At 38.0% G+C, this 26,533-nt stretch overlaps 1 protein-coding gene and 1 pseudogene across 4 annotated transcripts; one reads left to right on the top strand and one right to left on the bottom strand.

Annotated features, from left to right (window-relative positions):
• Positions 1–6,479: 6,479 nt before the first annotated feature.
• NXT2 (nuclear transport factor 2 like export factor 2) lies at positions 6,480–13,753 on the top strand. 4 transcript variants are annotated; one of them, XM_039879696.1, is made up of 5 exons: positions 6,480–6,618; positions 7,555–7,639; positions 8,681–8,767; positions 10,325–10,469; positions 11,343–13,753. In XM_039879696.1, exons 2-5 carry the CDS (start codon positions 7,625–7,627, stop codon positions 11,522–11,524), a joined length of 429 nt encoding a protein of 142 aa, XP_039735630.1. In that variant the 5' UTR covers positions 6,480–6,618; positions 7,555–7,624; the 3' UTR covers positions 11,525–13,753. The 4 variants fall into 4 exon arrangements, with proteins under 4 accessions (XP_039735630.1, XP_039735631.1, XP_039735629.1 ...); XM_039879697.1 differs by lacking the exon at positions 6,480–6,618 and adding an exon at positions 7,315–7,333; XM_039879695.1 differs by lacking the exon at positions 6,480–6,618 and having other exon boundaries at positions 7,449–7,639.
• On the bottom strand, positions 12,403–12,517 carry LOC120616384 (uncharacterized; annotated as a pseudogene).
• Positions 13,754–26,533: the final 12,780 nt, after the last annotated feature.

Here is a 26,533-nt window from a genome sequence, read left to right as displayed (position 1 = left end):
ACAGAACTAAAAGGAGAAACAGAACAAAACATTATCATAGTTGGGGACCTCAATACCCACTGTCAGATATGAACAGACCGTCCAAATAGAAAATCAATAAGGAAAAACATCCTGAAAAGACACAGTACACCAGCGGGACGTAATTGACATTTACAAAGCCTTTCATCCCAAAACAGCTGCTTATACTTTCTCTAGTGCATATGGATCCTTCTCAAGGACCGACCACATACTGGGACACAGAGATAGCCTCAACAAATATAAGAAGGTTGAAATCATAGCAACCATATTTTCTTATCATAATACTTTGAAACTAGAAATCAATTGAGAAAAGAAAGCAGGAATTAACACAAATACATTGAGATTAAACAACATACAACTGCAGAATAACTGGGTCAGAAAAGAAATAAAAAGTGATCAAGAGATAAATAGAAATGAATGATAATGATAGTACAACATATCGAAATTTTGAGGACATGGCAAAAGAAGTTATAAGAGGAAAGTTCATATCATTACAAGCCTATCTCTGAAAACTAGAACGAGCCCATATAAACAACCTCACGCTTCATCTTAAAAAAAATATAAAAGGAATAACAAATGATCCCTGAAGTAGCAGAAGAAAATAATCAAAATTAAAGCAGAAATAAATGAAATTGAAAACAAAACAAAGAAAAATAAAAAAAAAAAAAGAATGTAACAAAGAGCTAGTTCTTTGAGAAGGTTAATAAAATTGACAAATCCCTGGCTAGACTCTCTAAAGAAAAAGGACAAAATCAGAAATAAACAAAATCAGGGATGAAAGAGTGGAAATTAAGACAAACACAAGAAATACAAAGGATTTTACAAGAATATTATGAAAAAGTATATAATACCAAATTTAATAACCTAGAAGAAATGGACCAGTACTTAGAAAAATATAGCCTTCCTAGACTGAACTAAGAAGAACTGGAAAATATAAATAGACCAATCAGCAATATGAAAATTGAAACAATCCTCAAAAACCTACCAAAAAGTAAAAGTCCAGGACCAGGTGGCTACACCAGTGAATTCTATCAAACATTCAAGGAAGATTTAATACCTATTCTTCTCAAACTCTTCCAAAGAATAGAAGAGGAGGCAATACTTCCCAACTCATTTTATGAGGCCAACATTACCCTGATACCAAAACCTGGTAAAAATAACACAAAAAAAGAAAACGACAGACCGATATCTCTCATGAACACAGATAAAAAAAAATCCTAAATAAGATACTAGCAAACCGAATACAGCAACATATTAAAAATATTATACACCACAATCAAGTGGGCATCATCCCAGAGGCACAAATATGGTTTCACATATTTAAATTGACTAACGTGATACACCACATAAACAAATTAAAAAATAAGAATCATATGATCATATCAATAGATGCAGAAAAAGCCTTCAACAAGATACAGCATCCACTTATGATCAAAACACTTAACGAAGTCAGTATAGAAGAAAAGAAGCTTAATATAATAAAGGCCATATTTGACAAAACCTCAGCCAACATTATACTTAATGGTGAAAAACTAAAAACCTTCTCTCTAAAATCAGGATCAAAGCAAGGCTATCCAATATTACCTCTGTTATTTAGTATAACATTGAAGGTCCTAGCAAGTGCAATCAGACAAGGGAAAGATATAAAAGGCATCCAAGTAGGAAATAAAGAATTCAAACTGTCACTATTTCTGGATGACATGATTCTCTATACAGAAAAACCTAAAGACTCCTCAAGAACACTAGTAGAAACAATAAGCAAATACAGTAAAGTTTCTGGATACAAAATCAACATTCGAAAATTCATAGCATTCCTATACTGTAATAATAAAGTGTCAGCAAAGAAGTGGAAAAATATTTCTTTTTGCAATTGCACCAAAAAGAATGAAATATCTAATAAAAAATTTAACAAAGCATGTGAAGGACCTATATAATGAAAACTACAAGACCCTATTAAAAGAAATCAAAGAAGATATAAAGAAATGGAAAGATATTCTGTGTTCTTGGATTGGAAGAATCAACATAGTTAAAATGACTATATTACCTAAAGCATTATACAGATTTAATGCAATCCCCATCAAAATCCCAACAGCATTTTTTAAAGAAATAGAACAAAAAATCATCAGCTTTGTATGGAAGCACAAAAGATCCCTAATTTCAAAATCCATCCTGAGAAAAAAGAATGAGGCTGGAGACATCACTCTGTGACTGCAAAGTGACAGTAATCAAAACGGCAGGATATTGGCAGAAAAGCAGACACATGGACCAGTCAACAGAATTGAGAGTCCAGAATTAAACCCACATTTATATGGGCAAATAATTTTTGACAAAAAAGCCAAAAACATACAGTGGAGAAAGGAATGCCTCTTCAATAAATGGTGCCAGGAAAACTGGAAAGCCAGCTGCAAAACAATGAAACTAGACTGTTGTCTATCACCACACACCAAAATTAATTCAAAATGGATTACACACCTGAATATAAGACCTGAAACAATAAAATGCATAGAAGAGAACATAGGAACTAAACTGAAGGAACTTGGATTTAAAGAGGATTTTATGAATTTAACCTTAAAGGCAGAGGAAGTAAAAGCTAAATTAAATGAATGTTACTACATCGAACTAAGAAGCTTCTTCTCAGCAAAAGAAAATGTCAACACGGTAAAGTGACAACCATCCAAATAAGAAAAAACATTTGCAATCTATGCCTCCAATAAAGTCCTAATATTCAAAATATACAAAGAACTCATACAACTCAATAACAACAACAACAAAACAAAGGATCCCGTCAAAAAATGGGCACAGACCTGAACAGACATTTTTCTCTAAAAGACATACAAATGGCCAACAAATATATGAAAAGATGCTCAACATCACTAGCTATTAGGGAAATTCCAATCAAAACTATAATGAGATACCATATCACACGTGTTAGAATAGCTATAATCAACAGGACAAGTAATAACAAATGTTGAAGAGGATGTGGAGGAAAAGAAACCCTCATACACTGCTGGTGGGACTGCAAATTGGTACAACCACTATGGAAAACAGTATGAAGCATCCTTAATAAACTAAGAATCAATCTACCATATGATCCAGCAATCCCTCTACTGGCTATTTAATCCCAAAGCCTTGAAAATCCATATCTGAAAAGATATTTGCACCCCGATGTTCATAGCAGCATTATTCACAGTGGCCAGGACATGGAAGCAACTGAAGTGTCCTACGATAGATTGGATAAAGAAGAGGTTGTATATATATACAATGGAATATTACTCAGCCATAAGAAAATATGTAATACTGCCATTTGCGACAACATGGATGGACCTCGAGATAATCATGCTAAGTGATATAAGCCAGACAGAAAGAGTCGAAAACCACATGATATCACTTATATGTGGGATATAAGCCTAAAAGTAACAAATGATGAAGACAAATAAGCAGAGACTCTGGTCATGAACGATAGACTAGTGGTTAACAAGGGGAGGGTCATGGGGGAGGTTGACAGGGTAAAGGAGGTCAAATGTGTGGTGAAAGAAATCTAACTATGGGAAGTGAACACACAGTGTAAATATATATATATATATATATACCTTACTGTTAAAGTGTACAGCTGACACTTATTGGATTTTGTTAACCAATGTCACCATAAAAAAAAAAAAACAGGATGTATCTTAAAAAAATAGAAATGGACAAACTAAACAAAAACACTCACATATACAGAGAATAAATTAGTGATTGCCAGATGGAAGGAGGATCGGATGCTGGATGAAAAAGGTGAAGTGATGAATAAGTACAAATGAGCAGTTATGAATCAGTCATGGGACTATACAGTACAGCATAGGGAATATAGTCAATATTATTATAATGGCTATAGGTAGTGCCACATGGGTGTTGGAGTGATCAGGGGGATCGCTTTATAAATTATATAAATGTCTAACCATTGTACTGTATACCTGAAACTAATATATTTTTTTTAAAAAAAGAATGGAGTTTAATGCATGTCACAACTTTGAAAACATTATGCCAAGACACAAAGAACCACATATTATATGTTTTTATTTATATGATATGCTCAGAATAAGCAAATCTATAGAATTAGGAAATATGTTGGTGGTGCCAGGAGCTGGGATGAAGAAGAAATGGAAACTGACCCTTAATGAGAAAGAGATTTCTTTTTAAGGCATTGAAATTTTCTCAAATTTCTTGGTCATGCTTGCATAACTCTGTGACTACACTAAAACCTACTGAATTGCACACCTTAAATGGGTGAATTGTATGGTATATGAGTTGTATCTCAATAAACCTGTTTTCAAAAGCGCTATCTAATGTGAACAGGCCAGAGGCACCTGGCTAACTTAGTGGAGCATGAGACAATGTGACAAGGCTTGTTGTCAATTAGAGACCTAAGCAGAAGGAACTGATGGTTCAGATCACTTCCCTGATTGTTACAGAATCGTCCTTATCAAAGGTGAAGATTCAGACAGGGATCTTCAGTTTGGTAACTCCAAAGTTTAATTCTGTTAGGTCTATACTTGACGAAGAGAGATGGCTGCACAGCACAGCCACAAGCAATCTTAATCAACCGAACTTATTGCTCCTACAGTCTTCTATCCCAGGGCCCCCAACTCTCTCCTGAACTGTATTGATGCCTTTCAATACATCAAAGTTTATCTTATCTGTCCTAATTTTATACTCTCAAATAGGTGGCTGCATAATTTCATCTGCCGTGGGTATGAAAATAATATTTCTGAAGCAAAAATGTTATGCTAGGTATTGACTCATTTAATTCTTACATCAGTGTTATGAGATCTGTATTAATATTATTTCCATTTTATAGATTGAAGGACTGAGACATGGAATGTTTAGGTAATTTGGCCAAGATCACAGAGCTACTCAGTGGCATGGCAAAGATTTAAACCTAGACTGGTGTCAACAACAATGTGCTTAACCAGTATGCCATTCTGTGTTATAAGAAAAACCTTTTCACACACTTCCTATTCACTCTCTCTACTTTTTGCGCGTGTGGTGCAGTTATCCACTAAAAAGCAATTTTGTGTCTTATTCATCTGGTTCCCATTTGTCTCGCCAGACATAGTTTTCATAAGGTTCAAATTTACTGCTCTGAGCAATCAGAGCCCATCATTGTTTTCTATATTATCAGTTTAACCAGCCTTCCACCCTAGTCTCACATCAATAAAGTGCACAAAATTTTGTGCAAACATTCAGTGCAAAATTCTGAAGCTTTCCTTCACCTCCAGCTCAACTGTCCCTTTTCAGTACTCTTAATACTCTTCTAGTCCCCAGCATTATTGCCCCACCCCAAAAGTCACTCATAGCCACAGGACAAGTCCTATTCTCTAGGTTTTGGGGGACATAAAATGAGGGAAGGCCTCACAGAAGAAGAGTTACCTGCCCTTGACCTTGAATGGGCAAGTATAAATGGAGGGAACAAACATTCCAAAATAAGCATAGTATAAACAAATGCATCAATAGTAGAGTGCCTAAAAGCTATGGGTTGAAATCACAGCTCCACTAGCTGTGTCAACTTGGCCAACTTACTTAACGTCTTTGAACTTCTGTTTAAATTCTTAAAAATCTAGATGATAATATCTCCCTTTCCAGGGGTTGAGAGGATTGAATTAAATCATAATAAACAACAGACACATTCTAAGCTCTCGATCAAGAAAAGTAATCACCTATAATGCAGTAAGCATGAGTCACTTTTGGCAAACAGTAGTAGTTAACTTTGCCAGTTTTGATGAATAAGGGGGTGAGAGGTCTGGAAAGGTAACTGAGACCAGACCAAGATAGGTCTTTAAAGATTAGTAAAATTTTGGAAAAACGAGAGTAGAGAGATCGAAGTCAAAGTTTGTGTAGAGAGGAGAAAGACAGAGACAGAGAGAGAGAGATTGCTTTAAAAAATGGGTAGAATTGGGCAAGTTACTTGGAACACCTCTGTAATTCATTAATGTTTTTATTGTCTAGCAGACCCATTATATTGTGAGCTTCATGAATGTCTGGATCACATCTATTCTGTTCACCAGCCTATATCCAGAACCTTGTACAGTTCCTGGCCCATAACATGCACTTCATAAATATTTGCTGAATGAATGAATCATGATGATGGGAACCAAGTAAAAAAAAGATTCCAAGAATTCAAGCACAGATGACTGAAAGAATACAGAGGATTGTTAGTGCAGAGGTAACGAGTTTAAATTTTGGACTCTATGAGTTTGAGAAGGCTGTAGTGCACTCTGGTGTTCATATTTCACAAAAGTCGATGTGCGGAATTGGAGCTCAGAAAAGCGGTGAGGCTGGAGTTTGTGGGACTGAGATTCATTAGCATACAAGTAACAATCGAGACCACGTGGGAGGGTTTTAAATGGGAGACACCCCCGGAAGTGGTGCCACTAAGACGCGAGTCGAGGAGAGACGTAGTACGTAGTACGCGGAGAAATAGCTGTAGTGAGAGCTAGGGCAAAGGACGAGAGCCAGGGGGTAAAAAAAGATTGAACGTATGAGACTGGTTTCAGGGAGATAGAGGACCCTACCGAGGAAGGAGTGACCATTTTTTCAGGAGCGGGAAACCAGCTACGCATGGTAAGACTGTAGAGATGTGTAATTGATTTGAACTTCCGGAAGTTGGTGGCTTTGGGGTGAGCGGTTTTAAAGGGTGCTGGGGAGTTAAGTCAGATTGCAGGGGTAGTTAAATTGCTTCAGCTTGAATCGCAACTAGTTTATGACCTTAACAGGTTATTTGTCACTCTGTCTTAACTATAAAATGGAGATGATTACCTCTTAGCATTATTGCAAGTAATAAGTTAATATGGGTTAGTGCTTAGAAAAGTACCTTGCTCGTTGTCATCACTCTGTAAAAGACTAGCTATTGTTAGAATGTCGCTGTAGTCTAATTTTCGTTTTAGGTCCCTAAGAATGGAGGAACTGGATGAGCCGTTTCCACAGAATAGTGCGAAATCAAATAGTGAATAATCTTAAATATACTACTGAGATATGGGGGTTTATTTCACTGAGGATCGATTTTTCCAGAATGTTCCAGAACTCTAAACTGTTCTCTCTCAGTCATGCGCAGTATGGTGGCGCACCCTTTTCCAAGCTCCACCCTTTTTTCCAATAGCCTGCCGAGCAGGTGGGTCTTTTGTCGCGTTTCTCATTGGTCTTCAGCTTGCCTTGGCCCCGCCTTTAAAAGCAAAGAAGTCTCCCCAGTGGATCTTTTAGACAGATTCTTTTTTTTTGCTTGTCCGAGGGTGCGTGGTAGGAAAAGTGTGGATACTTTGAATATCTAAGCAAAAGCAAAGTAATTTTTTTCCTCCAAACTAAGTAAACAAATACCAAACAAGTGCATATATAAAGCGGAGGGGAGGGGATGGTCGGAACTGAAGGGAAGCGACTTAAGGTTGAAACATAGGGATCCTTTAAACAACGGACCAAGCTACTTCCGGGAGAGAATGGGCGGGTAGAGAATTCCGTGTGTTTGGCGGGTTTCGCTGCCATCCTAAATATTTGGTCCTCCCACAGCGGCAGGAGCCGGACACGTGAGTACGTAGAGACGCCGCCACTGTCAGAACTGACTACATCGGCTTCCCAGATGGCCATGGCTGTGGTGAGTGCCGGGACTGCGCGGCGGGCGCCTGGGCGCTCGGGCGCCCTGGCTCTAGCGGCTGAGGGGAGGGATGCGGGGGGCCTGGCTGCAGATCACGTGGTTAAGTGGCGAATCAGGGCCTGGCTCGCCGGGCTCTGGGGCGGGGCCCGCTCTCTGCAGACCCCCTCCATGCCTACCCTCCCGACCCCCAACTCCCACCCAACGCACGACCCGCTGCAGCCGTGCAGATCTTCTTCGGTGATGGAAAGGACCGTGAACTGGGAACTAGCGAAAGGCGGGAATATTGCGGTCTGTTGTTTATGACTTGCAGTCTCCTTTTCTTTATCATCTTCCTCTAACTTTTGGTTACCTAAAAAAGAAATGAAATGGGTTCTTAATTCGATTAATAGGCTGGACTCGGTAAATAGATGGGGAAGAAGATTCTTAATCTTCCTGAAGGAGAAAACTCCAACAGCGTTTCTTTTCTTCAGTTTTACAATTCTTTACAAACGCCGGTGAATTTTTATGTGGTGTGTGAAAGTTTTCTAAGTACCGAGTTTTTCAAGTAGTTCATTGAACTTTATTCTTATTCTTTTTTTTTTTCTTTCATTCAACAACTTTTGCTTTTGGCCATAATTTATCGCTTGAAAAGAGAACTCAACGCTTTCCTAACTTATTCAATGGCAAATCCTTCACCCCCGTTTTTTTTAAGGTGCAGCATTTTTTAAAGTGAATATTTTGTAAAATATTGAAAGCCTAAAGTACTCGAAGTACCAGTTGCCAAGGAAAGATTACAAATTTATATTAGAAGTGAGAAAAAAAATCAAATTCACTAACAAGGGATGAGTATGTCCTAAACATGTGTACCTAAAAATAGTGAAAATTTTTAGAAATGGAAACTTTTGAGCTCTAACCTTTAACATGTCCAAATTTATATGGAAGAATGTGAACTGTGTATGGAGCTATGAAGTGTTTGAAATAAACCATTAGCTCTGTTGCTGGTTTTGTGTTTTTGAGGGGTCGGAGGGGTGATAATGCACACTTCTGAAATTTTTCTTGTAGGATTTTAAAACTTATGTAGATCAGGCATGTAGAGCTGCTGAAGAATTTGTCAATATTTACTATGAGACAATGGACAAAAGAAGACGGGTGAGTGTTATAGACTCTACTACTCTTTATTAAATACCAGTTTTTTTTTAAGCCAGCCATTCATCTGACTTGCAAAAGTGCTAACTGTGGACTTGTTCTTTAAAAGTGCATTGCTTAAGGAAGGGCTAGTAAGGTATTATGGAAGTGTGGGCTCTGGAGTCACATACCAGCTTTGTGTGTATGTAGCTCTGTGATCTTGGGCAAGTTGCTAACCTCTCTTCACCTCATTTTATTTTTAAGATGGTAGTGAGACTCAATTGAAATACTGCACTTAACATAGGACCTAACATGGATTTATTTAAATATGTTATATTTTCTCAGTCCCATCATTTAACTAATTTAGTTAAAACAGTATTTGTACTAGTGAAGGGATCTGCCATTACAAGGAATATTCCCTGATTTGTCCCTTTAATTGCATATTAATAGATACTTTCTGATTAAAGCTCACAGCTGTAGCTGGCACTCACAGAGTCCACATGGCTTGGATACTTCTAGTCTTCAACAAAGCAACTTCTCACTTCATCAGTTGTTTTTCATTGCGATTTATCCCTGAGCCATATCTTCTAAGTAATTTCAGTATGTGCTTGAGTCTTGCCTAGGTCTCTTATCAGCAGAGGACTGTATTTTAGAGAACTTTCTGTGTGCTGCAGGTACAGAAATTCTTATCTCTAAAAAACTTTTTTTCAAGGCAGAAGATAAAAGAAGTTCCTAGTACTGATGTTTGATGACATGAGACGGGGGCAAGGGATATGATAATGGGTGTTTATTGTGCCTTGCTGCTTTCCAAAGTAAAGTAGCAAAAAGAAAGGCAACATAGTTCATTACCAGAGTCAAGATATGTGTTGGCTTTTTAATCCGAGACAAATTTTAGAATTTAGCAAATGATCTGTCTTGTGGCATATTAAGCTTCTGTGACTAACTCCTGTGACGAAAAAGTTAGCTGTTGAATTTTGCCTTATTTAGAGCCTTAAATTATTTGACTTATCAAAAACTCTGCTTTAGCAAGTACTTGTGACTCTTTGGAACTAAATATGTGGTAGTGGTAAAAGGAACTACTACTTCCTGACACATACAACATTAAATGGTTCAAACATTAAATGACTCATGTATATAAATACTAGGATTGAAGTGATAGGTAGGGCCTGATTAATAACTTTGTTAGTTCTCAGAATTAGAAAAGGGAGGGAGACTAAAACTGGTTTTGGGCTGCAGGTGCCTGATACTTGTGAGCATTTAATTCTTTTTAATACAGAAAGCAAAAATTTAAAACTCGCTTCCAGGTTGGATGTAAAGTTTTCTCATTGTAGCTAAAGAGAAATATGAAAAAGTATATTTAGTTCCTAGTTTATTAAGAGTAGGTTAATATCTATTTAAGGCCAAGATTATAAGGGAGACACCTTGTTCACGTTGTCTTCCAGTGGAAGAGGGCAGGGGAGTAGAGATGGAAGTTGAACAATGAAAATGTTTATATACCACCTGTAACCTTTCAGTTCATTTCTATAAAATGCTTACCCAGAAACAAAAATATTTCCTTTTTTATATTTTCTTTCTTTGTAGGCACTGCCCAGGCTCTATCTGGACAAGGCCACTTTAATATGGAATGGAAATGTTGTTACAGGCCTGGAAGCCCTAGCTAACTTTTTTGATGTGTTACCTTCTAGTGAATTCCAGGTCAATATGTTAGATTGCCAACCAGTTCATGGTAAGATCATGGTCTTTCAAGGTACTTCCTTTGTTTTCCTTTAGTTCGCGCTGAGCTTTAACACCAGAAGCAGCAAGCAACTTTTAGTGGTAGGAGTATACTTTTCTGAGCAAATCCAATATTATGAAAAATTCAGCTGTCAGACTTTTGGTCTGTCTTTAGATCTGTCTCACTCCAGTGGCTCACTAGTAAGTTTTGGTGGATTATGTGATTATTGCTTATTAAAAGTTATGTGTGAAATCGAGACGAAGTGTGATTTTTTTTAATGGAGAGGAGCAGTTACCTATTTTCTCTAAATAGCTGCTTTCTGTGCCTTGAATGTCTCCAGAGAAAAATTATGCCATATCTCCGATTACCTTACAACTTATTAAAATTTCAAAAAAGAAACTTACTCTGTTATGTGAAAGGATGACTTTCGGCGAGACAGAATTAGATTCAAGGTAGATCGATGCCGTTTTTAAGATTGACTTAGGCGGGCCCTAAGTACTTAAATAGTAGTTTAGGGTGATTTCTTTTTCCTTTATAGTTCTTGAAAAGAATAGTGGCTTAAGCAAAATATGAAAATGTTCTGTTAGAAACCCAACGAAATATTAATATACAGGAACCAAATCATCCTATGCTAAATATAAGCTCTTTATTTTAAAACTATAGAGTACCCAACATTTTTCTGGATGGAAAATAATTTTAGAATCTTTGAAATGATTATTTAGTTTTCTGGCTTTGGGCGTGCATGCTCATGAGCATGATCAAAGTAAAGAAAGTTTATGAAACTCTTGTTTAGTGTTAGGTTCAAAGCAATGCAATTTAAGCCTGAAAATCTGCTTATTTAGAGATAGAAATCAACCTCTTTTCTTTTTTTGTGTGTGGGTGAAGAGCAAGCGACTCAGGCCCAGACTACAGTTCTCGTTGTGACCAGTGGAACTGTGAAGTTTGATGGAAACAGACAACACTTCTTCAATCAGAACTTCCTGCTGACTGCTCAGTCCACTCCTAATAATACTGTGTGGAAGATTGCAAGTGATTGCTTCCGTTTTCAAGATTGGGCTAGTAGCTAAAGGGGGCAAAAGTCCATTCTCCTTTGGTCCATTAGTTCCAGCAACACAAATTTATGTGAATTAATTCATTTCATTGTGGAAGCACTATAAAGTAGTACATGCTGATTTCTTTAAAATTTGTTTTCATAGCAGCACCTTTTCTAGCAGCTGCCAGTTTGGGTCATTGCCCTTAAGAGCTTTAATGATAGTTTTTTACATGCCTTATATACATTTCACTAATAACGTTCTAATAGTAATGTTATACACCCGTGATCTCTGTACTGATATACTCACTGTGAGCCCAGCCTATCGCAAAAATGAAGCCCTTTTATAATACTGTCTATGGGATATCAGCACAACAACACTCTGGGAGAAAGTGCAGTAGTTTTTGTTCTCGTTAGGTTAATTTTGCGTTAGAGCACATACCTATTTTCAGTAAACACTGGTAATACACTTTAAGTATAAGGTTTTTCAAATCAGTCCAATGAAAGCATTACTAATGTAGGTCTGCATAACTACTCTGACATAATTAGAATTACACGTAGAGATATTCAGTAGTCTTTTTGTTAAGTACTGTTTTTTATGTTGACGTGTTCTTAGGAAGTGAATCTACTAGAGAGGTCTAAAATATTCTTAGTTGATACATGAACATTGGATACATTCAGTGACTTCAAAGCAAAACTTCTTTAAAAGATTTTTTTTGGCAGCTCCAGGTTTACATCTTTAGGCAATGAATAGTTGTGGGACCAATAGCTTTAATGGGAGAATGAGGAGTGAGAAATACAAAAATCCAAGGTTGGCCAAAAGTTAGGTGGAGTGGCCAAATGAAAAGCTTTTGGTACTTGTTTTCTACCTTCTAAAAACATAGCCTATTTTTATTTTTTTATTATTATGATTTACACCTACAGCACCTGGTCTTCCTAGGTGGTCTCCCATCCAAGTACTATCCAGGCCCAACCCTGCTTAACTTCCGAGATCAGACGTCGGGCTTGTTCAGGGTGGCATGCCATAGACCATGGACCATGGCTCCACTGGGGCACGAACCCAGGACCTTCTGCGTGTAAAGCAGACATGCTAACTGCTACGCTATGGAACCACGTCCAAATATAGCCTATTTTTAGGATTTAAGTCATTAAGGTAATATCATTGCCAAATGGTCACAAGTGTCACTTTTGTTCTAAAAATGATTTTTAAAGATTTTTCCAGTTTACCTCATTATCAATATATATCTCAATATTCAAGAACTTATGGGGGGGTAAAATGTCAGCAATAAACCTGACCCTATAGCAAGGTCTGACAGAAAGTTGGAAACAAAGCCATTGCTATCTCTTTCTCACACCCTTAACTTCTAAGTCTTCCATGTGAACTTCAGGCCAAAAGTCTCCTATATATTATCCACCCCCAAAGTAAGTGACTTGTTTCCTGTGTGTCACACCATCAACTGCGTTATCATTTTTTATTGAAGATAAAATATTTAATTTTATGATTTGTTCTTCCATATGGCATTGTGAGCAAGTTTGTTTTAAAACATGTTCCTGTTTTGTGGCTCTTTGTCTTTTTTAACAAGAAAATAGCAGCAGATCTCCATAAGCCCCTAAACTTCAAAAGAACAAATTGATTCATCGAATGTCTCGATGTCTAAAGAGAAATAAATAGAGCTTTGGTTTTTAGTTAAACTTTAAATGTTTTTCCATTCTTGAATTTATTGTTTTAAGGCTTTTAAACTAGATGTGCCAGGTTTGCTTCTACATTGCAACTCAGTGTTTCTTATCACTTCATTCAAAAACCAGTAATTCATTTACTCTTGCCCCAAACTTTACACTAATATTTCTGGTATGTTAACAAAATAGAATTAAATAGGAGAAGGGGGTAGAACTGAAATTTAGAGCACTCCTTCTTGTACTAATCAAAGCGTATGCATTATATTTTATTCAAAGTGAGCTTATTCTGAGTGGATTGGCTTTTTAAAACCACAGCTTTAGCAACAACAATCAGAGTGCCCAAACTGTGTCCTTTTCCTTATGAAGAGCAATCTCAAGTAAAAGCTGCATACAATAAGCAATAACTGAATTGAGTGGTTATATACTATTAATGGATTATATGTTTTAAGAATTGTATATTAATTGCTTTTTCCAAACTATAACTTTTAAATGGCTGGAACTACTCTTATATGGACTAGACTGTATTTTTGACATGCACATATTTTTGTAACTTGAAAAAAAATAAAATTTGCCTTGATAAGATTTTCAAGTTTGTTTTAAGGTCTTTTGATTTTTTTAATAATCAATGGCCTCTTGGATTGATGAAATACAGTGGATAAAAATGGTTAAGAATCAACTTATGTATGAATTCATAAGAATTAGTGGAAGCAAAAGGCTATAATCTTGAGACTAATAACTCATGACTCAAACTCTGTCACCATGTTATTGGTATTTCATGACTAGCTCATGTGTCTGGAAGAGCCACAGACCCTACTTTTAAGCCTGCATGTTCCTTGGTGAATAGGAATCATAACATTTTCCTAGTTTTTGAAAACTACTTAATGTATGGTGTGTTTAAAAAGATAGTCACAATGAGGTTAAAGAGTAAGTGCAGTGTTTGAGAAAGGAACAAAAGTCAAAAGCCAAGAAGGTAGTATGATTTCTTTTAATCTGGAATGTTGTTGGAATGACTTGCCTGAAATTAGGTAGAAAATTTGATAGAGGGGGATTTATTTTTTTTTATTTTTGTTATAACATTTATTATAAGGTAGAAAAGTATAGATGTGCTTTAACATAACAACTGTAACATATTTAGGCAGAAATGGTAGAAATTTGTGTGTGTGTGTGTGTGTGTGTGTGTGTGTGTGTTTAACAGTTGCTCTATACAATAAAAACATTTCACCAAAATGCTACCAAACTCCGCTGTATTCTATTAATATTTGCCTTTTGCCAAATGCAGCTTTCTGTACAAAAGATTTCTCGGTGACTATCAGTGGGCTATATAGGTCAGTCTTCCTAGAGAAGCACTAAAAAGTAGGGAAATGTCGAGGAGTATTGAAATAAGGTGTCAAGTGGAGAATCTTAGGATACAGCGTAGAGACAGGATTGAGGTTTATGCATCCTATACATAAGTGGCTTTCCAAAGTTTTGCTCTAACTCACTGTAAGAAATATAAAATGGCACAACCCAGTACACAGTTGCATAAAAACAACAAACATAATTTTATGTCCAAAATAAAACTCATGCTTACTACAGCTGACCTTCGAACAATGTGGGAGTTAGAAGTGTTGACTCTCCCCATGTAGTTGAAATTCCACATAGAACTTCTGACTTCCCCGAAACCTAACTACTAATAGCCTGTTAACTGGAAGCCCTACCAATAACATAGCCGGTTAACACATATTTTGTATATGTATTTATACTGTGTTTTTATAATAAAGTGAGCTAGAGAAAAAACCATACGGAAGAGAAAATACATTTACAGTACTGTACTGTATCGATACTGTAAGTTTACATCATCTGTTTACAAGATGAAAAAATCCACATATAAGTGGACCCACAAAGTTCGGACCTATGTTGTTCAGGGGTCAGCTCTATTTGCACTGTGTTTCTGGTATATTTTTTTAAATGCTGGTCATAGCCAGCCAAATTGTTTTTACAACTTCGTAATGGATTGTACCAGCAGTTTGGAAAACAGGAAAATGGAACAAGCATAATATTTTCACTTTCTAGTAGGGGGAAGAACTGGCTTCCCAAAAGTGGTGCCATGTGTCACTGATGTCAGCCCAATTTAGAAATGATAAAAAACGTCTTCCTCTCAGGCATGTCATTTGTGGAGGGCTATGAAAGGCAGTACTGTTTTCCTCCCATTCCTTACCTTGCAATCGAAGTTCAGAGTTAATAAAGCAAGTGTTTAGTCTTTAGACAGAATCTGGGAACAGGATGTGTGGCAATAAAAAAGTCAAAACAGGGAGGAGGCTGCTGTATTTCAGATGAGAAGGCAGATAATTGAGAAGGCATTTCAGCAGAATCACTTTTGACATGATTTGATACCAGTTAAAATATCTTTTGGTCTTTTTCATGTGTGTTTTTTTCCTTTCTCTCCCTTTGGACACCCCAAACATCTGCATATCAACCCCCCTGGTTTGACAAAGGATGTGGTAATCTCTAAGATGTAAATCCTGCTCCCAGACCCCAAGAAGACTTGTATTCTAAGGCCATTCTGTCCCTGCTGTACTTGTGACCTCTCTTCAACTGTTGGATGGAGATTTGCCTTATCTGCCCCACCAGATGGTCGTAAGGATCAAATAAGATAACAAATGCAAAAATATTTCGAAAAATACAAAGTGCTGTACAAATACAGTGGTTATATTTTTGGCTTGCTTATTGGCTTCTCCCTCTTCCCCAAATCCTGTTTCTTTTAGGGTAAAACAATTGATAGGGACTGCCACCCATAACCAGATACTCATTCTAAACCTTGCCATTGCCTTTACAAAACATATCCAGCTCTGCAAAAAGTCTGAGATTAGATCCATCTAGATGGAGATTCACAGCCTTAAAGAGAAGCAAGGATAACAATTTGCAAATGTATTTTCAAAAGGTCTTTCTAAAACAGGAAAAAATGAACTGGGACATTATTGACTTCAATTCTCTTAATCAAAGACAGAAAATCAGTGAGAGGAGACTGCAATACTTAACCAAGTATAGGTGGTATGGTCTGCCTTGGAGCCCTGAGCTGCCTGAGGTGGCCAACATGCTCCTTGTTCTGACCCTTTTGTGTCATTTCTGAAAGAGCCTTTGGGAATGATTTCTCTAATAAGCTCATCTATCCGTCTGTGACAACCAGAATTCTCAGTGGCCCAGGCCCAATCTCAGAGCTAATAATTCATTGGCTTTGGATGTTTCTGGAGAGAAAAGGCAAGCCTGGGATAAGGGACCAGAGGGGAAATTAGCTGGGGGGGAGAGGTGGGACAGTTGGGGAAATTGTGCCTTCCAAACAACTGAAAATAAAAGGAGAGGTAATGGGAGAGAGAAACCAGAAAATATAGCTTCCCTTGAATAGGAAATTTATAATCACTTTGGGAGAGAAAGTGTTAAGAAAGCCCTTAGAAGAACTGCAGCTAAAAAATGCGTACACTCGAAAATGTCCAGAAGACCAGTGGCAAAACTAGGATCTAAGGGGTCTCTTTCCTCCATGCACCCCTTTCCTTCTGGGGTCCTATTTTGTTATGCTTCCCAAGATCACCACAATTGCACTCTGGATTTATCCCTCAAGTCCCAGTTCCCATCTAATCCAAACTTCTTTGCCCTAAAAATCATTCCCTCAGGCCCCACCCTTCACTTTCAAGTTAACTTTGGTAACTCATAAGCTCACTGTGGCAGTGATTGACTTTTGTCTCTTGGGGTTGTTGCATTTTGTCTGGAAGCAGCTTAAAGAATACTATAACTTGAAGTAATGGCTCACTAATCTTAGTTTTTCAGATATACACTTTGAGTGTGAGGTATTAAAGGAGTTTGATTTGAAGACCAGAAGGGTGATTGGTGCCCCTCAAACTATACCTTGCATGAGGTAAACTATATGTCATTAATCATGGGCTATAAATTAGCGAAGCTTATAACCTCCCACATATCTTACTGATTATGTGTTCTTTTGACTTCTGTTGACTGTGATAAATGGCTTTCATTCCACTGCCACTCTCTCACCTAATTGTTAGTAGACTGAGAACACTCTCAAACTCTAGTTGTAGCAGCTAGAGACACTGCTCAATTCACCCTTCAAGCTAGAACTTTCCACAAATTCATACTTACAAAATAGTCACAGGGATGTAAAGTACAGCATGGGGAATATAGTCAATACTATTGTAATAATTATGTCTAGTGCCAGGTGAGTACTAGACCTATCAAGGAGATCACTTCGTAAATTATATAAATGTCTAACCACTATGCCGTATACCTGAAACTAATATAAAATAATATTGAATGTCAACTGTAATGAAATAAACAAACCTGTTGATCTAAAAAAAAACAAAAAACAAAAAAACGGCCAATGGCCTCCAGTTGCAGCGCCTGCAGGATCCATTGCAGTATTTGATCCAAGGCCATGGTCTTCTGTTGCAGCCTCTAGCCAATGACTGAACATGGCAAGGATGTTAAAGCCAAGCCATTTCAATCCCTTGCAGAACTTCTCAAATGCGCTATCTCCACTCCACAGTTCTCCCCTATATTGGCCAAGACTTTCAGATCCACATCACAACCTAACTCTGCTTTTGTCCCTCTTTCCTTTCACAAGTGTCAGATATACATCAATGTGTGGGGACTTCCCTGCCCAACCCTACTTCTTCCCTCTTTATCTTTCATAGATGTTAACCTCCAATAAATTTCTTTAACTAAGTCCATTTCAGTAACTGTTCACTAGAGAACACAAACCAGCCCAGGGTTTTTTGGTTCAGGGTTTTTTGGTTGCCTGTCCTTTGCTGAATTGAAACATTGGTAAATGTTGAGTATGAGTGTCTGGTGGCTTCTCAGGCGGGTATCCTGGTAGGCTGTTTGACCATTGACATGATAACTCCCACAGGCAAGGAAAACAAAAACAAGAGACTAGAACTCATTGCAAAGCCCCATACCTAGGCTGTGGGAGAGGCTTCTCAGCCACTTGGACAGAAAGCTTGGGGTCCTGGCCATTTGCATTTGGCCTTGTGAGAGTTGGAGTTGAAGAGGGGATGAAGAGACATTTAAGCTATCCAGGCCTGGAAGGCAGGGGTGGGAGACAGAGGATGGGAATGGGAATGTTCGGGAATGGAAGTATATGGCCCAGATAGCACTAAGGGACCTCAGCATGCTGGTGTCTTAGCATCCTGGCAGCAAAATCGGCACTTATCAGTACTTTCCAAACAGAAACTGGCCTGCCAAAGATTTCTGTGTGACCTGGCCTTCGGCCCAGCCCCATCTTCCCCTCTCACTTTTTTGTAGCCTCACACCACTTTTCCAGAACAGAGATTCTGAACCTGGTCTGGAGTCCATAGACCTGCTACAGCTTCAAGAGGGTAGTGTGTGATCTCCAAGGAAACATTATAAGTATTTATCTGGGGACAGAGGCTATAGCTTTTATCAACTTCTCAAAGGGGACTTAATGCAAAAGAGATAAGGAACTTCTGGTTCATGGAAAGTGAGTCCATCTTTATGGATTTAGTGGGAAGAACCAGCACAGAGTAGATACCCCAAAATAATTGGTCATGAATGAATGAATGAATAGAAAAAAGAAATTACTACAGGTTGCAAAACAATTTAACTGAAATAAAACATAAAATACTTAGCATGGTACCTGACTCACAGTAAGCATTCATTAAAAAAATATATATATATATATATATTATTATCATCATCACCATTATCATTATTATCATCACATGGTTAATCTTTTAAACAGGAATTTAGTAATCCAGGCTGACTGAACATTAAGGTTTTCAGCCATTTTCTGTCATTGGATATACCAGTTTTCTCCATTTATTTTCTGTTACAAACAATGTAACATTGAACATCCTGTACATATATTTTTGCTTACACACGTGAGCATATTTAGAAGATAGAGCTCATTTTTTTCTTGGAAATCCTTGATCACACTGGTTCAGACAAACAGCAACTGCTTCTTTAGTTCTAGCATTTGTTCCATCCCCAAAAACGCTGTCCTCAGCACTCTGGGGTTTTATTTCTTAAGTTATAATATCTGCTTCCACAGTCCACATAAGGGAAACCATTTACCCTACAAATGGACCATTCATTTGTGATAGTTTTTGTCATTTCCATGAGAACTCATGTCTGTGGAGCAAGCTCACATCTTCCCCACCAGCATGGCTCCTTTTTTCTCTCCTATTCTGGTTATAGATCTAATACTACCCACTGAGCTCTGTGCCAATCCTCTACCTCCATCCAGTGAAATGAAGATCAGTTTAGGATTATTTACTTCATGGATGAGACCATTTGCCTGGCCTTTCCAAGATATTATCTGTGTGTAGTCTAAAGTGTATATTTGAGTCTTCGAAGTCTTAAATGTCATTGACTAGTTGGTCCGCTGGCATCATGCGTGCTTGCAGTTGCCCCACAACCTGGATTCTTTACACTTCAACAAATCAGCAGAACACAGGCCCTGTGGCAATGTATCAGAATATCCCAATATCCACTCTCCATTTCTTCCTCCAATAGTAGAAACCCTGAGTTTTAGCTTAGTTACTTGGCTTCCTAGCTGAAGACTACATTCCCAAACCTCACTTGTAGCTAGGTTGAGATCACATGACTGGAATGAAAACAAAAATGAAATGTGCGAACTTCTGAGAAATACCTTAAATGGAAGGGACATAATGGATACGATGATAAGACCTGGAGAAGCCATCTTAGATCATGAGATAAAAGCTGTGTATTAGAACAGTCTGCCTCCATTTCCTCTTCTGATTTTTTTATTGTCATCATGTTCTTTTATAAATTCTATGCATTATTTTGAACTCCACAAGATATTATTTTTATTGTTTTATAAGCTGGTATTAATTTAGATTTATTCTTTCCATTGCTATTCATTCCTTCTTGCATTCCCGTGTTTTCGTGTGGGATCATTCTGCTTCTACCACAGAATGGCCTTTATTATTTCTTTTAGTGTGGCTCTGCTGATGACAAATCCTCTCAGGTTTTGTTTGTAAAAGTCTTTATCTTGCCTGTTTTGGGAAGATGGTTTTACCATGTATATAATTCAAGATTGACAGTTGTTTTCTTTTGGCATTAAAGCCAGTACTTTGTCTTATGGCTTCCATTATTTCTGATGAAAAGTTAGCTAATATCTTATTATTGCACCTTTGGACATATTGTGTCTTTTCCTCCTTCTGGCTGCTTTTAATATTTTCTCTTCAATTTTGTTTTCAGAAATATGAGTGTGATATACCTAGGTGTGGCTTTCCATGTTTATTTGGTGTTTGTAGTGCTCTTAATTCTGTGGCTTTATACCTTTAAACAGTTTGGGAAATTTTTAAGTCATTATCTCTTCAAATATTACTTCTGCATCAGTTTCTCTCTCCCCACCCCTTTCTGAGACTTCAATGACACACGTTATACTTTTTCACCATGTCTCTCATGTTTATGATACCCTTTTCTATATTTTTACTTTTTTTTTCTTTGCAAGTTTTAACCTGGCTACCTTCAACTGACCTGATCCTCAAGTTCATTCACATTCTCTGTGTCCAATCTGCTGTTAACCTATCTATTGATTTTTTGTTTTTATATATTGTATTTATCAGTTCTAGAATAGCCATTTTATTATTTTTTGTAGATTCCAGCTCTCTGATGATCCTCTCCACAGTGGCACCAAATTTCTTAGACATATTAATCACACTTATTTTAAAGTCTCTCTCAGATAAGTCTAATGTCTGGGTCACTGTGTCTGTTTCTATTGTCTGGAGGTTTTGGGTTTTTTTTGTTTTTGTTTTTTGTTTTGGTCTTGTTTTTTTGGTATACCTGGCAATTTATTATTGAAGTTATAAAAAATGTACATGAAAAGTTGTAGATGCTCTGAATTATGCTATCTTTCTCTAAGAGGATCACCCTGTTCTCCAATAGGCACTGTGATGGGTGACAGAACTCACCTTAACCCAATTAGCGACCAAACTGACTTTAGGGTGTTTCAATCTTTATTAAGCTCAGTCTACCCCTGGTTCACTCCATCGCTAGGGTGTAGCCCTTCAGTAACTTAGAACCTGTGGAGGGTACCCCCTCCTTGGCAAGTATTAAACTCAAAGTTTTTCCCTTCAGTATTATGGGACTTTAGAAAATTTCAGTCTACTTTTCAGTGACTTTCTACTTGATTTCTTAATCTATTGCCCTTTGCGGCTTAAGAATTTGGCAAATGTCTTAAGTCAAAAATGCACCGAGTGCCAGGCTAACTTTTCTGTGCTTCACCTCTGGGATATTGGTCCCTTGGCAGCTCCAAACTCCAGTTTTTACCTCCTTATCTCCATGAGATTTCCAGAAGTTCTGCTCATTTCTCTACCTTTTGACAGAGAACTTGGTCCAGATTTCTCAGTTTCTTGCCCTGCACTAAGAGCCAACAAATGCCTTAAGGGTTAAAGCAGTGGCTCAGCTCTCTGTGGTCCCCTTTCCTCCAGGATCTTAGATCTTCAAGCCCTGGCTATTTTGGCAGCTCTCGATGCCTTCAAATAGAGGGCTTTTCTAAGTTGTTCTCATGCATTGTTCTGTAACAAAGTGTTCCATCATAGCTAGTAGCAGAAATTCCTAATTAATACACAAGGATATACAGCTATATAAAAATTGCTATGTTGTATATCTAAAATTAATGTAATATTGTATACCAACTATACTTTAATAAAAAAAAAAAGTCAGCTTCGCTTAAGAATGTCTTTGAAAAAACATCCTCTAATCTATTCCTGATGTATGATTTCTGACAGTCATTCTAGAATGGTCCCTAAAATGTCAAAGGATCTGGAACATTATCCAGTGCCACTCCCTTGTTACACACCCCGTATCTCATTTGTGACAAATATTTCCCTCGTGGTGCCTAGCTTCCCCTTCAACCTCTTTTCAAATGTCCTTAGCACAACAAAGGAATCTCCAAACTTATCATTCACTCAACTTTTTTTCTGGGCTCCTTTCTCCTTGGGGCCTTTGCTGAGACTCATCAGGGACTTTCCCCTGGTGTGTCATGCTTTCAATGAGATGGTTGCCTTGGCATCCAGGACAGGATGAAGAGACTACAAAATACTGCTGCCCAGCTAAACCATACCTAATCCATAACTGAAAGAGACTAGAGTTGATTTCAATGAATTCACCTATTTAAATAAGGCCCGTTGAGTCTACAGACAATGGTACCCACCATTTCACTAATCCCCACCTCACTGTGTCTCATATCAACTCCCCGTCCCAGTCCTTCCCCTCTCCCCTAACCTTCAGGAACTCCAGGCTACACACAATTTATTTCAGGTATGTAAAACTCTGGACTCAGACCATAAGACCTAACTTTGGTCTTCTAAGGGACCATGAGCTAGATAATATTTATAAAATAACCAAAATATAATAGCTATTTGAGACTCACTCTATAGTTCATCTTGGCATAAATATTCCACCATTCCACCACATCAATGATTCTCAATCCTGGCTGCACATTAGAATCATCTGTAGAGCTATAAAACTATATCAAGGGCAAACCCCTTGTCAAAAATTCTGGTTTAATTGGTATGGAATAGCATCTTCACCACTAGACTCACAGAGAAAAACTGGAATTGCAGGGTGACAGATCTGACGGAAAAAATTTGGACTGCACTTGAGGAGTTGAGCCTATTATTTTTTGGAGCCCAGCTAGCTCCAGCCTGAGAGCCCCAAGTCTATTTATTCCTACCCCTCTAATCATTCATGAATGCTTTTTCAACCTTAGGGAAGCATTTCCTTTCTTGGTACATGCAATTTGCTAATGTATACTTCTTAATTCTTTGCAGTAGGGGTAGCAAAACTATGAGCTTCACAGGAGTTCCTTCTTGGCTTTCCAAACCCCATGAAGATTTTTCTGAATCTAATTATTTTTAATGCAGCTACCAACACACTAAAGTGCCACTCTACCATTATGCCTGCCTGGCCTATGAGGCTCAAATAAAGTCCTCACAATCTTATTCTTTTTCTCTCTCTCAAAATCTTCAATGCCCCCTTCACACAATTCACATTTCTCTCTACCTCCCTAATTTGATAGTAAAAACAGAAAAATGGAGAGAGGCATGGATCTCAGTCCTCTTCATCAGCCTGAGGTCGACTGGCAGACCCTGGCTTTACTCTGTTTCCCACCAGTTGTTTGATTCTTGCCTGCTGGCATGATCTCATCCCACGGTCACTCTCTCCACTGTGCAATGGTAACATTTCTAGTCTTATGAACACATTTCTGCTCTCTATGTAAGAGGGTCAAATATGTACCATACCTTTCTCAACATTTTCCACTCTGAGCAGCCAGAGGCATCCTTTTATTGCCTACAATCTAATCTTCTTCCCCTGGAAACTTTTTACACCCTCACACAAATTCTGAGATTTCATTCTCTGGCATCATTTACCATAAACCCCACTGCTTGTCCCAACAAGTAAGCCCAGGGTCCCAGTGTGAGAAGAGCCAGATTCAGTGATAATCTCATTCTGGCTCATGAGATCCAATCTTACATATCTCCCGACTCCAAGTTCAGTTATGTCACTTTGATAGCTTAAAATCAACCATGGCTGGAGAATTTACACCATGGAAACTGGAAAATGCTACAAACTAGAGCTTTTGCCCTCCCTCTGCCACCAGAAAGTCAGTTGTTAGACGTTTGCTAACAACCAATGGAGCCTGGCTCTGATGTGCTAGTGAAGAAGAATGGGAACGATTCTGGAATCAAAGGCATAAGATGGCATAACCTAGTCATAACTAGGCTCAATTTTGCCCAGAAATGCAAGGCCCGTCATCATCATCCTGAGGTTGGCTGGCAGACCCTGGCCTTAGCTGGCTCCATCAGCACTTGTCTGATACTGATTTACTCACTTGATCTCAATCCATAATCCCCTAATTCACTGCCCAAAGTTAGTACTTTGGACCCTACAGGTACCGAGTAGCAGCATTGATTGAGACAACCTCTTCCAGGAATTACACAAATCCCATTTTCAGTCCCTGATGTCATCAACCACAGATGGCAATGCTTTGTATCAGAACCTTTCTGCTGTAAGAATGAGTGTCTTAGACAAACGATATGCAAAAACAAAAAACTATCATTCAAAAATTAAGATTCAAGAAGGAATGCTGGGAAGATAAGATGGTAAACATGAATGTAACACCAAGTAAACATTACATGTATGAACTAATGAAACAAAAGTCTAAATTGAACCAAACTATAATACTAGATAACAGTAGCATGTAAATCAAGACAGTGTGATAAAATAATTGCCTAGGCCTTTGTGTTGATTAGGACGGGGGTAAAATATTATTTAATATTAGACTCTGTTCAGGTAAATATGTATGATAACATTTCGGAACTAAAAACTAAAAGAATAGAAGTAGAAAAAGAATTTGGAGAAACACTGTGGAGTCAGAGACGTCCCCAGATCTCGCCCCTTCAAACAACAATAAGCTGAACTTCTAAAACTCAACAAAAAACACCCAAACTACACACTAGCACGTCTGGACCTGGGATCTAGGCGTAAGAGCTACCACAGGTCAGAACCCGGGTATCGGGCAGAGGACTGGGAGATATAAAGAAGATACCTCTCACAAACACCAGAGCTCCCTGTAAGAAAACGGGGAGTTGAGAAGGTGCGGTGAGTTCCCTGAACAGCCCTGCCTGGGAGTGCTGTGAGCTCCACGCAACTGGCAGCAGGTCCCAGTCATCAGAGCAGAATGCAGAGAAGCTGGATGGCAGAGAAACGACAGCTAATTTTTACCAACCGCGATGCAAAACCAAGGCTGAGCCGCAGCCCCAACTCCCAAACCAGAGGGCCCTCCCCCAATACCCTTTGAGACTGAACACTGCGGAGCCCAGAGAAATCTGAGCAAACGCTACTGACACTGTTCCTAAAACTGACAGGGACTGAGACTGAGAATAGTGAGCACGATTAAACATCTATAAGGGGAAAAAAAGGCATTACGAAGGCTTTATATAAAGCAGGGATCCAAGAGGCTTAGACGCCACCTACTGGAAGCCAAATGAAAAGCACCTTCTTTGCAGCAGGCTAAAGAGAGGAAACAGCTATATAATGTCTTCTTTCTGGAAAAAAAAAAAAAAAAAGGAATACACTTCCCATTAATAATGCCCAGGCAGATAGTCCATTAAACATCATGAACAGCCAAGGTGACAAGGCATCTCAGAAAGAAAGAGAAAAATCTTCAGAAAATAAGCTTACAGTCATAGAAATGTGCGACCTAAATGATAGAGAATTTAGGATGGTACTTCTGAAAAAACACAGTGAGTTCTGAAATGAGTCAAATCAACAATTTCAGGAATCGAAAAAACACCTAGATGAACAAAGCAAGGTGACTGAAACCCTCAAAAAGAACAAAATTGATCTTCTGGAGATGAAGAACACATTGCAAGAGTTGAAAAATGAAATAGCAAGCTTGGGTAATAGAGTTGACAAAATGGAGGAAGGATCGGTGATATCAAAGACAGAAATTGAGAAATAAATCAGAAGGAAGAAGAGAGAAACCGAAGAATGAAAACAAATGAAAGAGAAACACAAGAACTAGGTGATACCATCAGGAGGGGAAACATAAGAATAATGGGCATTATCAAAACTAGGAAAAGGAGCAGGAATGAGAAAGCATTTTCAGACAAATAGTTGATGAGATTTTCCCAGATCTAAGGAATAAACTGGAGCTTAGAATGCAAGAAGTCAACAGATCACCCAATTATCTCAACCCAAAAAGACCTTCACCAAGACGCATTGTATTAAAATTATCGAAAATCAACGACAAAGAATTCTTAGGGCAGCCAGGGAAAAGAAATCGGTAACCTATAAAGGAAACATATTAGATTATTGTCAGACTTCCCAGCACAAACCTTACAAGCCACAAAGGAGTGGAATCAAATATTCAAAATATTAAGTGAAAAGAACTACCAGCCTAGAATAATGTATCAAGCTAAGCTCTACTTTAGATATGAAGGAGAAATAAAGACTTTTCCAGACATACAAAAATTGAGGGAATTCTCTACTATGAGGCTTGCACTACAGGAAATACTGAAAAGGGTCAGCTCACCTAAAACAAAATGTCAAAAAAATCATAATTAAGAGTAAGGTGACTATCAGGAAAATAAAAGCAGAGAAGGGCGACCCTTACTAAGAACAGGGCATTATACGTGTAAATAATAAGAAGAGAATTGCTACAATAAGATAGTAATGAACGTTCAGCATACATAGGAACAAATTGAGACAACAATGACTGAAAAAGGGAAGATTCAAAGATCCAAATTTGCAAAGGGGAATGAAGATAAGGGGAATGGATGACTGCATATATCTCTATCTATCTATATATCTATCTCTATCTCTATCTATA

The sequence above is a fragment of the Pteropus medius genome, unplaced genomic scaffold, assembly GCF_902729225.1.
Source record: "Pteropus medius unplaced genomic scaffold, Ma_sr-lr_union100, whole genome shotgun sequence".
Taxonomy (NCBI): Eukaryota; Metazoa; Chordata; class Mammalia; order Chiroptera; family Pteropodidae; genus Pteropus; species Pteropus medius.
The sequence above is the reverse complement of the archived record's forward strand: the minus strand, read 5'-3'. Positions and strand labels throughout refer to the sequence as shown.

Bases quoted from the DNA above. Each gene is read 5' to 3' on its own strand.
- NXT2 (XM_039879694.1), top strand. From the start codon at position 7,808: ATGCCTACCCTCCCGACCCCCAACTCCCACCCAACGCACGACCCGCTG. The intron at 8,768-10,324 runs GTGAGTGTTATA...CTTTCTTTGTAG, and splicing joins CAATGGACAAAAGAAGACGG to GCACTGCCCAGGCTCTATCT. The intron at 10,470-11,342 runs GTAAGATCATGG...GTGTGGGTGAAG, and splicing joins AGATTGCCAACCAGTTCATG to AGCAAGCGACTCAGGCCCAG.